The 17,346-nt window shown below is 37.8% G+C and overlaps 1 protein-coding gene across 6 annotated transcripts in view; it reads left to right on the forward strand.

Annotated features, from left to right (window-relative positions):
- Positions 1-17,346, forward strand: part of SLTM (SAFB like transcription modulator) — a 40,092-nt gene that overhangs the window by 1,977 nt on the left and 20,769 nt on the right. For all 6 annotated transcript variants that reach the window (XM_003418332.4, XM_064267479.1, XM_064267480.1 and 3 more), the window contains 3 exons: positions 10,912-10,976; positions 13,802-13,999; positions 14,876-14,923. In XM_003418332.4, coding sequence (XP_003418380.2) covers positions 10,912-10,976; positions 13,802-13,999; positions 14,876-14,923 — 311 coding nt within the window. The remainder of the gene's footprint in view (positions 1-10,911; positions 10,977-13,801; positions 14,000-14,875; positions 14,924-17,346) is intronic.

Here is a 17,346-nt window from a genome sequence, read left to right on the forward strand (position 1 = left end):
TCCTCGAATATTTTCAGTTCGCAGTTGGTTGAGCTCCAGAGTGTGGAATCCACAGATACAGAACCCCTGAATATGGAGGGCTGACTTGGATTAGGGCCTCATCCAAAGTTATAGGAAAACATTAAAGATTTTGATATTTTAACTTCTAAAGTAGGCCAGAATATATTGCCAGGATATGCTGATTCAGTGAATAACTTGAAGTGGTTTGAAATTAACATTTCAATAACAAGTGGAATTTTTTAAAGCTTCTGGTAAGTGAAATCTTTACTCGAATAATTGTAGATTTCTCCCTCCCTTCCAGAAGAACACTGGCAGGGGTGGACATGATGTGAGCATTTGGATCCTGCTACTTACCTACAATTTCCATTAATTATTGCAGCTCTTATTTTAATACAGAGTATGTCTTGCACGGTAAACCCTGGTGGCTTAGTGGTTAAGAGCTATGGCTGCTAACCAAAAGGTCAGCAGTTGGAATCCACCAGGCACTCTTTGGAAACCATGTCGGGGGCAGTTCTGCTGTGTCCCGTAGGGTCCCTATGAGTTGGCTCAGTGGCAACAGGTTTGGTTGTTTTGTTTATGTATTGGACAAGTGCAGCATTTTTTTGGAATCTAACTTCCTTTACTGCTTTAAGTATGCAAAACGCCACTTCTAATTGGGAATAGAGCGAAAGCATTGAATCAATTAACTTGAAAATAAGGAGATATTAAATTTTCACCTCAGGGACCATGTGGGCATGGGGAACAGGCAGATGCTGATTCCAACACAGTAGTTAAGCCTACATAGGTTTGGAGGAGTCCCATATTCTGTGCCACAGCACAGGAGTTAGGAAAGACTGAGAAGCCTTTCCTGGTGGAATAGGAGTGGTAATAAGTGGAGGTTGAGTTTAGAAGAGTAACAAAGTATCTTGGAGGTCTATTGCTTTTAGTGTAACTTTTTAACTCAGTGTATCACTTTGAGAGATAGCTTGGAGAGGCTTGTGCTGGCAGGCAGAGGCTATTTCAAAAATGGGTAAGCCCTTAGAAAATTCAGGAAAAAATACATTAGGAATGAACCATGTGTTGTCTTATGGTGGTTTTGATTCATATTCTTAGCACATTGTGGTAGTTTGATAGATGTTGAGGTTATTATGATTTTTAACATTTAAATCTTGTTTATTTTATACCTGCTTTTGATTTTTTTGTATCCTTTTTTTTCTCATTTATCTTACTCATAGCAATAATTTCATCAATTAAAAAAAACTCAGATTTTTCCAGTTGAGTATATATATTTGCTTATCAGTATATTAACTTTTCTGGCAGTTTATAAAGATACTTGAACTTTAATTTTCTTTAACTCTGATGTTAAGGTGCCTTGTGGTCATCGGTTAGAAGTTGAAGCATTTGTTATTTGTCTGTAACAGGCTACTGAGTACTTCATGAGCCTCATTCCAGGACATGCATGATAAAGGGCGCTAGTTTCCTTGAATTCCATCTGTCATTGTTATGAAAATCCTATTAATATAAAGAACATAATATAAATGCCAAGTTTAGAATTTAATTTGAATTAGTTTACAACTGAGATACTTACAGATATGATTATTTTAAAGTAAGTTTAGAAACGATTTTTAAAAATCAAAATTTGTTTAGGGAAACTTGTTAAAATATTGGTAATAGATTTTTAAAACCAAAGATTCAAGAAATTAAATACTGTTTTGATGTGATTTCATTTTTTGTCTAGTTGAATTACTACATTAAGGTTTTTTTTTTAATGTCAAATCTTATCTTAGTATTATCTACTTTGAAAATAATTTCAGCTTGGTCATGCCACTTTTCCTTCAGTGTATCTGTTTCCTCTTTTGTAAATTTGGAAATTGTACTAGATCATCTAGGGCTCTTTTAATTCCGAAATGTAACAGTTTCATATAGCCAGGAGCCAGAAGAAAAATGAATTTTGTTCAACTAAAGTAACGTGTAAGACAGGAACAGAAAAACTCGCAGGCCCTCAGTCAGTGTAGGTTTTCTTCAGCACCGATTATTAAATGAGGAAAAGATGGAAGAATGGAATTACTTATAGGCAGTCATGTAGACGTCAGCTAACCTACCTAGTGCCGTCAAGTTGTTTCCGACTCATAGCGACCGTGTAGGACTAGATGTCAACTAGGCATGAATAATTATATAATCATAAAATAAATAATTCCTATCATAGTCTTAAATCAGCAGATAAAGGTTAAATGGTGTTAAGAAAACAAGAGAGGCTTGACGGATTTGGAAAAATTACTGAGGTGAAACATGAGATAAATGGAGGGTCACTTTCTTTAAATAAAATTGTATGTTGAAATGATTGTGTTTAGACAGATTAGAGAAAAAGGAATCTGCATTCATAAATATGTTGTAGAATATTCAGAAAGTACAGTTATTACAAGGAAAAGTTTGTAGTGAATGTTGATAATGTTTTAGTGGGTTTGATTTTAATAATCAGCATACTTATAAAACTATTTGCATATAGTTAACATGGTGGAACAGTTTTTAGGTTTAGTTCTCCTGAGTTTTTTTGTATTCTTGCTGTGAACTGTTTTTGTTTTTTAATTTCATTGTGGCAAAAATATATGTAACATTCTTGCTATGACGCAGTGAGATTGACTGGGTGTGTATCTGGGTGTGTTTTGAAAGTCGTTAAACAAGTAGAACTCACCCCTCCTTAGCTTGTTTTAGGGATTATAAAGTTTCTTTGGAGTTTCCAACCTTTAAGGTCAACTCTAAACTTCAGCAAAAATTGCTAATTATATCACGTCATTAATAAACACTGTATTAAGAATTATATATAATGCAGTAATTAGTGATGTTGAAATTTGCAATACCTGTAGGCTTAAAAAAGAATCAAAATACTAGATAAGATCTGATTTTTCCCTTATAGAAATGAGTATAATTTGGGTTTATAGGTTTGATCACGGATTTGATGCCTGACTTTTTGCAAATGACACCACAGACAGTATGTTTATAAGTAATTATGTGTGTACTGTATGACATTTTATAAAATGTGGTTATCAAATAAGAATGTAATACTGTACATATACATAATAATGTGGTTACTATAATTCTTTTCCTCTTAAAACTTAAGTTTGAATATTAAGGAGCTCTGTAATCAGAACTGTGGCATTTAGAAAGTCTTTGGGGAGAGAATTTCCTGTGTGTATTACTCCGCTACCCACCTGCTGGCTGAAAGCTTCTGCCTCTGTAATGCCTAGCTAGCTTGGTATACCAATAGGTGCTCAGAAAATACTAGTTGTTGAATGAATATTGAAGGTCATTGATGGCTTCCTTATCAACTGCTTTAAGAAAATATCTCTTTAGGTACCTATCTTAATTGCATATTTCTTGGTAGGAAGCACATCAGAGATTATTAGTCTTTGCCATCTTCCATCTTTTTCAGGTACCTTTCTCAAGGGACTAGACTTCCCCTTACATGTTGATGTGTAAAGTGCACTTTTAGGACACAGGAGTCATTGCATCATCCTTTTATCCCTCACTAAGTGGCTGCTAACCAAGAGGTAAGCAGTTCAAATCCACCAGCTGCTCCTTAGAAACTACGGGCCAGTTCTACTCTGTCCTGTAGAGTCTTTATGAGTCTGAACCAACTCAACTGGCATCTAGTAACAAGTTGTTGCTATGTTGGAAAGCCTCATAACCTTGGCTGGAATATTGTCCAGCCTCAGAGATTGTTATGTTATCTTCATTTCACAAAATCAGACCCTTTTATTTCAGCCTTTAAAAACTGCATTTGCCCCATGCACTTGTGTCTGGTGGCTTATTTGTCATTAAGGCACTTTTTAAACTTTTTTCCAGCTGTTTTAAGGTATCAAATATGGTGTGTGTCAAGGATTCCAGTGAGGAGATAGGTCAAGTTTTCTACTACTTTAAAAGACAGTGTGCTGCTCTCAGGGTATTCTAAATGAGAGACAGAGGGCTTCAAGCTTTATCTGTTCTCTCATATATAGGATCTTTGTATAAACCCATGTAAAATCAACTACTAATTGTGCAGAAATTCAAGAAAAATAAGAAAGCATTATTATTTTGTTGGCAGCATCTCAAAAGACTTTAATAAAGAAGATGAACGATGGCTTAGGGCTTAAGAAGGGTGGACTTTATTGGTTTATTCAGTTATCCTCACAGATTACAGTAAAAGGGCCTCAGTGTTGCTCAGTCTGGACTTGCGGTTCACATTATGTATTCCACAGCCTAAGTGGCCTCACATGGCAGCCCAAAACCTAAACCAAACTCAAACCTGTTGCTGACTCATAGCGATCCTATAGGACAGAGTAGTATTGCCCCATACAGTTTCCAAGGAGGGGCTGGTGAATTCGAACTGCAGCCTTCTGGTTGGTAACTGAGCACTTAACCACTGCACCACCAGGGCTCCTTGGTACCCTGGAATAGTAGTTTGCATTGTGGCTTTACAGTATTACTTTCCGGATTATAAAAGTGAAGTGTTTCATGGAAAAAAATTAGGTAATCCAGAAACATACCAAAAAAAAAAAAAGGTTAAAATTGCCCACAGTGCCACCCCCTGGCTTTATCACAGGGAACGTTTTGTTGATCTGAGGTGTATATTGTACTCATAGGAGGTTTAGGTTTAATGATTTGTTGTTCCTTTTCAACAACTAAAATAGGTTCACACCATACATGGTGTTTTGTCATAAGGTGGATAGAATTTAAGTTCTCTCTGGTCTGGAGATTCTGAAAACAATGACTTTAATCCTGCATTAAGAGTTACCTGAGGAGTTGTAAAAAATAAGTTAGGCTCCCACCCCGAGATGTGGTTTCCTTGCTGGGAGGGGGAGGGCAGAAAGCATCCATCTTTTCTAAAAGCTCCTTAGGTCATTGTAACCTGCTGCTGGAGGGAAAGGACCACTGCTCTGGACTAGAGCTCGAAACTTGAGCATCATCTTCGTTCCTCTCTTTGCCCAGGTCAGTTTCCATGTTTTCTGTGATACTCTGCAGTTTTCAAAAAACATTCATACAGCTTTATTTGATTCTTAGAACAGTGGTGAGAGTTATATAGGATTGTTTTCTTTTTATTGGTAGAACAGGAAAGTAACCCATTAAAAACTCAATTAAGTTTTTGATACTTATTTTTAAATCTCACTTTTGTAAATGCATATATGTCAAAAATGTTTAATCTGGCTATCTTTAGATAATAAGTTTGTTTTTTAAACTTTTTGGTTTTTTCCAGATTTATTATAATGAGTATTACTTTTATAATAGCAGGAGTTAAAAAAAAAAGTGACCTATTGAATTACTTCCATGTTTAAAACAATTTACAAGACCTTTTATGAAAAATGATTTCATTAGTAAAGTATCAGCTTAGTAGAGAGGCTGCAGCACACATGTGAACTGTTACCATGAATTGTGTTCTGTGATTGAGATACTGTTTGCCAGTGGGGAAAGGTTGTTGCTGGAAGCCTTAGTGTCCAGCTTGGCTTATTCTCTGAATCTTCCCCTCTCAACGGAAATTTTAGGACAAAGCATTTTCTGCATTTCATAGTAGCTTTTATGAATGTTTAAGAGGAAAAATTATTCAGCCACAAATTTTATTGGCAAAATTACTTAAAATCTACTTATTCAGTGGATTTTTGTTTTGTTTCTGTTTTGAAGGTATTTCTGGACTTGAAAAGGAAAATTATAAACCCCTGTAAGGACCAGTTTTGCTTTGAAGAGAATACCAGTGTACATTCTATAATCCATTATTTATAACTGAAATATAAAATGTTCTGAAATCTGAAAGTGTTTTTTAAGTTTGGTCACAGAAGTGAGGCTGTTTATAGTCTTGATTTATTCCCTTTGTTGTGAGTATACTTCAACTTCACTGTGCAAATATTTCTGTAATTGATTTGTGAGATACTGTTCCAGAACCTCTGGGGTGGGGGCTTAACGTAATAAATGGTATATGCGCCATTTTACCCCCTAAAATCTGAAAATTCTGAAACATGTTTGTCCCCAAGGGTTTCACTGAAGGGCTTGTGGACCTATACAAATTTATGCTGCATAAATAAGGAGGTGTTTATAGTGTCGTCTTCCTTTGGTGTACACATTTTGCTTTGAATGCTAGAATCATGCAAAGAACACTTTAGTGTCTTTTAATGGAATTCCAAAATAGCCATTTATTACTATTATGAGAGTTTAAAATATAGGTTAATTTTGCTTCCGATTTTTATTTTGTTATTCAGAGTATCTGCTGTCCAATTTATTTCCTAGTTTTGTGCCTCAAAGCATTGAAGTTACTCCTCAGACTATAGTTTACATTAAACTTTCGTTCTCTTTTCTGGGTTGTGCTACTTTGGGCCAGCTGACATTTCTGAGGCACATGCCACATTCCCTGAAGGACAAAAGAGGCGACAACTGTCAGGAGTTGATGGTTTGCTGTAGGAGCTTTGATAACATAGGCTTAAATGGGACAGGGGTGTGCGTGGTCACTGATTGTCTGAAGATGTGCCGGAGGTGGTATGGCTTGTTGGAATTTAAGGGGGGGGGTGGGTTTTCTTTTCAGTTATTTGTGATATTACGGATTCACAGATGTAGTTTGTGGCATCATTTTTTAAAGCTAGGAGTCTACAGTTCTTACTGACAGAAGCTATTGTGTCACCTCTTACCTCTGTCCCAAACCAAAACCAAACCCAGTGCCATCGAGTCAATTCCGACTCATAGCAACCCTATAGGACAGAGTAGAGCTGCCCCCTAGAGTTCCAAGGAGCACCTGGCGGATTCAAACTGCCGACCCTATGGTTAGCAGTCGTAGCACTTAACCAGTACGCCACCAGGGTTTATCTCTGTCCCAGTGAGGGCCAAATAGAAACCTAGACCTTGTTTACTGCTAATGTCCTCTAGGACTCACTTGGCTCTCAGGAAGTATGTAATGCTGGTGTGTCGTAATGCTGGAGTGTTGGCTGATGACATGGCATTGTACCTGCTGGGTTCTGGGCTAGGTGATAAATGTGGTTTTTTATAATGTCATATTTTGTATGGGGGGGTGATGCTTTTTTAAAAAAGGAAGAAATTACAATAGCGTTTCTAATTCAACGTATGTGAAACGAGCCCTAGGTCACTGATTATGGAAGGAGTCAAGCTAGTGAAAATTTTCAGTTTCCTTAAACATTGTGTACTTATCAGGTGATTACTACGGTTTCATTATTGGATGTTCGAAAACCTGGTCCTTATGATTTTTATCAAACTGATAACATTAAAAGTTGAACGCTTTCGTGTGCTACTACTGCTAGAAACAGTATGGAGTAGCCACGGTAGGCCTTTCTGTGATCCTCAGTTCTGGCTTTTATTACCACCACCGTGTGTCATGGGCCAAGGTACTTAATCCTTGAGTCTCACATTTTAAAATTTTATAGGTGAGACTTTTGGAGCCACTATTTACACTAAAAGAGATAACATTTCAAACAACTGGCACATTGTACTTCTGCTAAGATCTCTGGTTTTATGGGTTGTGACGCATGGGAGTGGGCCTGTGTTTAAAGTGAAGCCCAGCCATTTACTAGCTTTGTAATCTGGTTAACTTATGCAGCCTCAGTTTCTTTTGTAAAATGGGAATAATAGTTTCAGAGTAGTTACGAGAATAAAATAAATTACCAGTGTATGTAAAGCACATATTCTAATGGTTGGCCCATGTTGTTAGGTGCCGTAGAGTCAGTCACCTGTGTACAACAGAACGAAACACTGCCCAGTCCTGCGCCATCCTCACAACCCTTGTTATGCTTGAGCCCATTGTGGCAGCCACTGTGTCAGTCCATCTCATCGATGGTCTTCCTCTTTTTCGCTGACCCTCTACCTTACCAAGTGTGATATCCTTGTTCTTCTGCAGGGACTGGTCCGTCCTGATAACGTCCAAAGTACGTTTCGTTGAAGTATAATTTGATTTTCCTGTAAGTAAACTAAAGCAAGTGAAATTCACTTTGGAGTGTATGTAATAAAGGTAGTTTGTCCTTATGCTGAGGGCTGCCATTTTGAAGATAATATCTTTAAATTGAGTTAATTATCCACTCCTTGCCAGAACAATGTTTTTTAAGTTGGTCATAGTAAGATATAGTGGGAAGAATTTGGGACTTCAAATGAGAAGGCCTCAGCTTTCGTTTCTGACAACACCGTCTGCTGGCTTTGGACCTGAGGAAGCTGTTTAACCTCATGCTCATTTGTGAAATTATGCGTCCCATGTACCATAGGGTGCTTGGAAAAATCAGTTGGCTTTTTTTTTTTTTTTTTTTTAATACATGCTTTGCAAATCATAGTTTGTAGTTATAAGGGGCAAATAGTTTTTGCGCATGATCCAAAGGAGTTCCCCCAAAAGCTCTGTTCTATAGATTGTTTCTTGATGTTTGTGTTTGAGGAAAACAAAAAAAAAAAACCAAACCTGTTGCTGTCGAGTTGATTCCGACTCATAGCGACCCTATAGGACAGAGTAGAACTGCCCCATAGGCTTCCAAGGAGGGGGTCCTATATTTTTTAAAAGGCTTATTATTTCCTAAAAGGTAGCAACTTTAAAGTTTTTGTGTTTTAGAACATACTCTCAATGAGGTAGAAGAGTTCAGTAAGCTCTGTCCCATCCAGTACTGTTCTTTTTCAGGAAAGGAATATCTCTATAGTTTTTTCTTTATTGTTGTTGCTAGGTGTCTTTGAGTCAGTTCTGAATCATAGTAACCCTACGTACAACGGAACGAAACTCTGCCGGTCTTGCGCCATCCTCACAATCGTTGTTATGCTTGAGCCCATTGTTGCAGCCACTGTCTCTGTCCATCTTGTTGAGGGTCTTCCTTTTTTCCACTGACCTTCTACTTTACCAAGCGTGATGTCCTTCTCCAGGGACTGGTCCCTCCTGATAACATGTCCAAAGTACGTGAGATGAAGTCTCAACATCCTCTCTTCAAAAGAGCACTCTGGCTGTACTTCTTCCAAGACAGACTTGGCAGTCCATGGTACATTCATAATTCGTTGCCAACACCACAACTCAAATGCATCAGTTGCTGTTCTATCTCCCTTATTCATTATCCAACTTTCACATGTATATGAGGTGACTGAAAATATCCTGGTTGGGTCAGGGGTACCTGGGTCCTCAAAATGACATCTTTGCTCTTCAACACTTTGAAGAGATCTTTTGCAGTGGATTTTCCCAGTGCAGTACTTCTTTTGATTTCTCGACTGTGGCTTCCGTGGGCGTTGATTGGGACCTTAGTAAAATGGAAATCCTTGATGAACAGAAGACCTGTTCATCCTAAAGCATTTATTACTACATAAAAGAAAAAAGTGAATGAAAGGATGTGGTAAATGCTTTAGGATGAACAGGCCTTTTTGGCATTGCCCTTGTAGTAAGTTCTCACTTTAGACTTTAGGGTAAAACAGAGGGTTTGTTTTTTTTTTTTTTAATTGTGGTAAAATTTATGTAATGAAACATTTTCATTCAGCAATGTTTGGATGTACAGTTCGGTAACGTTAGTTTTATTCCCCACTTTGTGCAGCCATCAGCACAGTCAGATAAGCTTTTTTAATGTGCGGAATCCTTGTATACAACTTGAATTTGGTGGTAAAAAGGATGATGGCAATAATTATAAAATTAGGGAGATACAAAAGACTTTATCTAGGCAGGTCATAGGAAACCACAAATGTGTGTTTTCCTTAAAATTCAAAAACATTCTAAGTAGGAAGCAGACTACACTAAACTGTCTTCTTGGTCCTATCTTACAGTCTTTTCTCATTTGATGCTCACAATCCCTTGAGGATTTTCATTTCCTCCTATAAAATCTCTGCTGTTAGTATTTTCACATGCCTGCAAGACCCAGCGTCTTGTTTCCATGTTCCCCGCTCATCCCCAGAGAGGGTTAAATAAAATGGGTTTGAACTGGGAGTGGGTGGAAGATGGGCTGGGGAGTAAACTAGGGGAAGTATAACTTCAGCGAGCTGGGCAGAATCCTCTCCACCTTCTGGGGTAGTGCCTGTTACAGGCAAATGGGAAAAACAAAGAAAGTTGCTTAGGTGGCCTTAGGGAAAAGCATCACATTTCAAAAGAAACAAATGTTTCTTTTTAAATGCTAAAGTTCCAGCATCCTTGTTTTTATGAGCATTTCTGGTACATTGCGGATTGTTATGTAGGTTTGTATGGACTAGTCTGAAAACATACTAGACTTTCAGACCTAGTCAGGTGTTTACGCTTTGGAAGCTGAGGGTGTGGCAGGAGAGGCCTGTAGTCTGTTGGGCAGCATTTACTGGTTCTCAGCCTGGAGTAGTTCCTTCTTGCCTTGTCAGCTGCTGCAGTCTTTGTGTTAAGTACCCAGCACTCTTTAGGCTTTTGGAGAAATACAAGGCAAGAATAAAAGTAGTCACCAGTGCTTAAGGAATTTCTTCTCTATGTGGGAAACCGAGATGTATTTGAAACAACTAGAGTTTTCAGGCAATATATAATCAAGTAATGGATTGTAAGGTGTAGATTAGAGGGGTAATTTTGTTTCAGAGAAAGCTCATTGAAGAGGAGAACTTAGAGAAGGCTTTTGGGGGTATATGGGTCTGGAATTTAGCGATCAGGTGTCCGGTTATATATACAGATAGTAGAATACCATTGAAAGGTGCTGCTTTTTCAGGGAGAATTGAAGATAGAGAAATGGAGTGGTATAGAGAAAAAGGTGCCATGTGTGCTAAGTCAGTTAAGATGATGGGTTCATGTGTAGGACTGGTGATTTGCACAGCTTACTTCAGTGGTGTGACATGGTTACTAAAGCTGTCTGTCTGGGACAGCTGTGACCAGGCTGTTCATGGGCTGGTGGCATTAGCTTTGCCAGATGATTTGCTTATGGAGAGTGATACCACAGGGGAAGCGTCTCTGTTTCTGAATGGTTTTGATCGTAAAGTTCTATTGGTTGTTAGCCCATTTTCCTTCTTTCGCAGGTAAAAAACCAGAAGCAGATGAGTTGAGTGGAGATGCTCCTGTGGAAGATGATGCTTTTGCCAAGGTAAAGTGTTCATTACTTAGGTTAAGGTGTTGGGGCCTGGTGATCTCCATGATGAATTTCATGGGTTTTACTTCAACAGTAGATACGGAAGTACCTATGTAGGTAAAATTTCATTAACTCTCATAATTGAGAAATGGAATAAATAACTTTATCTTTAGTTAAATCAGACATAAAGCTAAAAGTAATGCTCTCTCCAGACCTTTAGGTAGAAGCCTGAGACATAGGGGGCAGGGGAATAGGTAGAGGACAATCGATAAGGGTAGTTCCTGGACAAGGCTGTTGGTAAATGGGTCAGTTGCATTGCATTTAGCTTTTGTGTGCAATACACAGAACCTAGACGAATGTTGTCCTCAAAATGGGGAGAGAAATTTGGTGCTAGGTTGCTGCTTGGCTAAGATCAAATTAAGAAAGTGTTTTGCCTTTTAAAGATAACTAAGCCAGGTCTTTTTTTTTTTTTTTGTAAAGAAGGAACATTCTTTAAAACTGGCCAGCCAGAAAAATTAGTGTGTAATTTTAATTCAGGTCATGGCATTTCTAGAGGGTTAAGATATAGAATGAGTTATTTTTAATTATAGCTGGTTTTTTTGTTTGTTTTGGTTTTATTTTAATGAAAAGTGATCTACTTAAATGATCTTTAGAACTTAAGTATTATGGCATTTGCAGGAATTATTTAATGAGCATCGTTTCTCTTAAAGTATGTGTATTTATACCCTTACGTATTCCGTTCTGTCTCCACCAAAAAACAAAACAAAACATTGCTCTCCAGTCAATTCTGACTCATAGCAACCCTATAGGACAGAGTAGAACTGCCCCATAGGGTTTCCAAGGCTATGATCTTTACGAAATCAAACTGCTGCATTTTTCTTCCACAGAGCAGCTGGTGGGTTCAAACCACTGATATTTTAGTCAGCAGCTGAGCACTTTAACCACTGTGCCACAAAGGCTCCTTGTTCTTTGTCCAGTTAGTCCATATTGTGATAACATCTCTGAAGGTTTGTGAGCTTCACCATGGAGTCGACTCATGTCCACTCTCCCAGCTCTTGCCTCTCCTCCCTGTCCGCCTGCCCCACCTCACCCCCACAGCCACACTACACACCTCACACACTGCACCTTGCACTTCCAGGCAGGCATGGAGAGAGAGGTGTTTGGTGGAGGAGTTCACTCTGGAATGAGTAATTTTTAGAACTGTTTACCCATGGATCTGTTGAAATTAATGATTGCGTGCCTATAATCAGCTTTTGTCTGAGCCTTTGTAATAAACTTTGAGTTTAGTATTCTGTTATCCTGTGCTATGCCTTCTCTTAGGTTTGTTTCTTCGTCCTTTTCTCCAGTTATCTCCACTAGTAAGAATATGATAAGGCAAAAATTATCTACAAGCTGGGAAAACATGGCGGCTTAATTAAAAAAACCTGATAATTGTCAGGTGTCTACGTTTCTTTCAGCTCTTCAGTCAGTAAAACGTTACCAGGATATACACTCCACTAAAACACAGTAATGCTGTCTTCAGTGTGTCCTAGAAGACAGACACTTCGTATTCAAGGAACAGCTAGCTGGTCACGGTGTCTAGAAGAGCCTTTAAAGAAAAGTCTTATTTAAATAAATCTGCTCTCTTATTCATTTTCTTCTTTATATTTGTTTTTCCACTTTGGAAATACCAGCACACATGATACATTTGATGAAAACAAAGTGAATATATTTTCCTTGTTTCCCAAGATGGCTGATTTGGGGATCTGTACAGAAGTGGTGGATCAACTTCACCTATTGTTTAGATATCTGGATAGCAGAGGAATTGCTTCCATGACTAAGTGAGAAGAGTGGTCAAAGTTGGCAGTTCACAATAGATGAATTTGTCCTTGCTGATACCCCTAGGTTTTGTTTTTTCGTTTTTACATCTATTCTATTTTACAACTTCCTGTTCCACCTTCAACATACAGCATTCCCCTGGTCCTACTGTGATGAGGTTGGTGACACCTGCCTTCCCAGAGATGCCGCCCTCCTCTAGCACTCCACACTCTTCCTCTGTGCCCACCTCCCTCAGCAGAAATGCCGGGTCTTCAGTGCGGTTCAGCTGTGAATAATTAATAGTCATGCCCTTGCCCTTTTCTCTTTTTAAACTCAAAGACCTTTTCTTAAGTCTGCTAGATTTAAGATTAGGAAGGAAGGAATGTTTGTTGCTTTCAACCCTTTTTCTGCAGTTAAAGAGGAAGCTAAGCAGATTGCCATTCTGCTTTGTTTCCACTAAAGTAACAGGTATCCATAAATTCTGAGAGGCAGATAGACCTTCCTTTCCAAATCCAATCCCAACCAATGTTCTCCTGCCTCATTGGCATTGTGGCACAGTAGTAGATTTTAAACTAAATAAATTTGAATTAATTTTTTGTAAATTTTTCAAGAACCGACATCAATGTGATAGTTGGGAATTCCTTATTATTAATAAGAAATGAATTTTGTGTTATAATAGCTAAGACTCCCAGGGTCTTTGAAGTTAAATTATGGCCCATGGAGAAATGAAGCCATGTCTTCACAGCACCTAGAAGGTGGCTTGGTGAATACTGAATACCTGGCACTTGGAGCGGACCCAGCAGCAGCAGTTCAGTTACATGTGTTTCAGTGTGAGAGATCGAGAAACTCAGATGCGTGGTTCAGTGACCTTTGTGTTAGGCCCAGTGAATGTGTAAGGTAACAAAATTATTGAACTTCAGCTGTGGGGGTAATAGCAAAGTATGATGAAATTTAAAACATTTTGACATGTAAATTACCAGAAGTTAGCGGATAGCCTACACTGCTTTGCCGCCAGCTGTATCAAATTTTCTTACCATTAAAAGGACTGCGAATTGGAGAATCAGGAGGCACGTGAACAAGAAGGAAGTGACGAGTTAAAGGACTCCGAAGAGTTTGGAGAAAATGAAGAAGAAAATGTGCATTCCAAGGAGTTACTTTCTGCAGAAGAGAACAGGATTCCTCCCGAATTCATAGAGGCAGAAGCAGTAGAAGATCTAGAAAAAGAGGACATCGAAAGTCAGGTCTTTAGCCAGTTTTTTAAAACATGGCCCAGATAAATTAAGTTTTTAAATAAGTATTTTTTCTAGTTCAATTTGGAAGCCTCCAAATTTAAAAAATGACTCTGTAAAGTTATTTGTAAAGCACCCAGAATCTTACCACCTAAAGTGACCTTTCTAATTTTTGCTTATTGTCTTCCACTGTATATATTTTTCCATGGTGGTTAGCCGTAAGTTGCTATTTATTCTATATTCTGTTTTCACATAGCCTATCATGGTGGCTTCACAATCTGAGTAATAACTTACACATAATTTCTTAGACTGTTTTCTGTGTGCCTAATAGCCGCTTCTTTAATTTTAAGGTTTTTCTTACCCCATTGTGAACTAGTGTACCAGTTTCACTCTGACCCTGCCAGTGTTACCTGGTGGTAGCTCCCCACCCTACCCCATCCCACCCACCCCCACTTTAGTAGGTGTAAGCAGTTAAATTAATTCGCATTTCTTTGGTTATTATCGAGAGTGGGGAGATTACCTATTAAAGTTTAATTTTAAAGCATATAATTTTTCTGATATTTTCTTTGACTAAAATAGACCCTTTGCCCTCTTTTGGAGGACTAGTACATCTTAAGAAAACCAGTGGAATAAGGAGTCAGCATCAGTGCTGTTAGTATTTATGCTTAAAACACTTCTACCTAACGTAATTAATGAAGGGGTCGAGAAAGATAGTTTGCTAATTCTTAGGTTGGTGTTAAGACTGTGGTCTGGATTATTCATCATTGATTTAGTGCCCACAGACCCTGTGCAGAACATGAAGCAAACCACAGTCAGGTAGAAACATAAAAGCATTGATATTGCACAGAGAATTTGTAAAGCAATGCTGTTGTGTACCCTTTTACTTAGGAAGTTGGAGCTCAAGGAGGTGAAGATGACACCTTTCTAACAGCCCAAGTAAGTTTACATTGAGTTTTATGGATGTCATTGTGGGGGGAGGGCTTAGAAAGGAATCTTACTTTGACTTCATTGTTCTTTAATAAAACTGCCTTAAATACTTATGTGGTGTGTACAGGCTACTTAGACTGTTGGGAGCTAAAATGTCTGTTGCTGCAAAGGTAATTGGAAGTCATTAAAATGAGGTTCCTATCATTTCCAGAATAAAATAAAAACAGCCTATTTTTTCTATAAAATATAATTCTTAATTACCAATCATTTACATTTTCCTCGCTTTTTTTGTTTGTGGTCGAAAATAAATAATTTAAAAGTACTAATAACCTTTTCAAAGCTTTGTTTAAAATTTTTGATAATTGAATGCTCCTAGGGTGGGTATAGTATAAAAATGATAAAAATCTCTATTCTAGAAATTTAGTTGCTGTGTTGGGGCATGTGTGTGTAGAAATGACTGTTCACCAATATGTGTGATAAAATGTTTTTTGGTATATGTTGTATCACATATCAAGTAGTATACATTTTAAAGCATGGCTTACTGATACAGACGTTTATAGTTCAATTTCTGCAGCATTCTGCTTTTTAAAAAAATTATTCTCTTTTTCTCATATTTGTAACCAAGAACTCCTTGTCATTTGCCTATAATTATTTCAAAATGGAAAGTTAAAACATTCAGTCTAATTTTAAAGTATTTAAAATATTTACATGGTTCCAGAGTCAGAGATACAAGACAATATTCAAAAAAGTCTCTTCCACCCAGTTCCCTGCCATCCCCTAGTGGTAACCTTTTTAAAATTCCATGATTTATCTTTCCATTAAAAAATGGGTAAATAGACAACATTTATATAGGGATGTATCTATTTAAAGCTTTGACTTGAAGCTTAAATCTTAGTCTTTAGGCTTCAGCCTCTAGGCAGTTTATTATACTCAAATTGTGCTTTCCACTAGTTAATTTAATTCAAACGTTGTGACTTTGGGTAGATTCTCTTAGTCACTCTCAGTGTCTCAGAAGTGAACGTTAGAATTCCTATTGGCTGGACTGAGGTGAGGATTAAGCATACATCCTGGTAGGAGTACACATGCAGTAAGTGGCTATTTGTAGCATTGTTTTACCAGCTTTAAGGTACCAGTTACTATTTGAGATTTTTTTCTGTACATTTTTCTTTACTGTGTTCTAAATTGCCAAAGCATTAATTCTTTAAAATCTCCTCTAATCCAGAGAATCTCTTCAGTGTTCTATGATGATACCGTGTACGTTCCTTACTCTGCTTGCCTTTGTCCCTGACATCACACTAACTTGAAGACCCTTACCTTTATCTGTCATATGGAGCCGGTATACCTCTTAAAGCCAGGATGACTCCATGTCTTCTGTAAAGCTCTCTCTGATACCTCTCTTTTCCAGTGACTTAGTGTTCGCAGCGTACTTTTTACATCTATTACTTAGTGTTTGACATAGCCTGTACAGCTCACACACTATCCCTATTTTATAAGTGAGATGCACCTAAGTGGATGACATACCACAGAGTGAAAGTGCTTAAGGGGTAAGAAACCTTGGTCTCATGATGACTAGTCTGGTATTCTTTTCACTAAATAATCCCACACTAGTAAATGTTGTTTCCTGAATTCCACTGTATTTACACAGTGCTGCAATTAAGCCCTCCAGAGACAAAAACAAGCAGTTGGTTCAGTCCCACCAGCTAAAGACAGCAGTGCCTCATACTACGTTCATTCAGGAAATTCATTCAACATTTATTGAGTGCTTGTGTGCTGGGCATTGTACTTGCCACTGTTTAGCGTATTGCCAGATACAAAGCAGGCAGTTGGTGGATTAAGGTGGTTTTGAAGATTTATTTTAAACCAATCAGGCTGAATACAGTGTTTATATACAAGTCCGGGGAAAAGAGGCCTTGCAGAAGAGGCCTTCTTTCTTCGCATGTATACGTGTACATATATCACGGGATCGACCTAGGGGCAGGAGGTAGAGTGGGTATCTGTGGTAAACATCTGGTTAACTGGAAAATAAGCCTCAGGTTTGTCTTAGCTTCTTACTAGTCATTGTTCCTCCTAGGATGGGAAAAAAAAGAGTAGCTTTTATATGAATTGGCATTTCACTAAGAGTTACAGATTCCACTACAAAGATAAACATCGTGAGTAGTGTACCTACTTCGTAGATATTATTTGCTTTATTTTCCTACATGGAAAAGATTTTTCAAGATGAACTTGAAAAGTGCTTAATTTAAAAGGATGCTTTACTAATTTTAACTTCTTAAATTAGTTATTAATTTAAGAGGCTATTGTTATTTATTTACATGCCACATTCTAAAAATAAATCTGTTTTAATGGTGGGGAAACGATTTTCAAATAAGGTGCATATCGTATGTGTGCATGTATATAGTTTAGATGGGAGAAATTTCCCTTTGTCTTTATTG

This window comes from Loxodonta africana, chromosome 13 (assembly GCF_030014295.1).
Source record: "Loxodonta africana isolate mLoxAfr1 chromosome 13, mLoxAfr1.hap2, whole genome shotgun sequence".
Taxonomy (NCBI): Eukaryota; Metazoa; Chordata; class Mammalia; order Proboscidea; family Elephantidae; genus Loxodonta; species Loxodonta africana.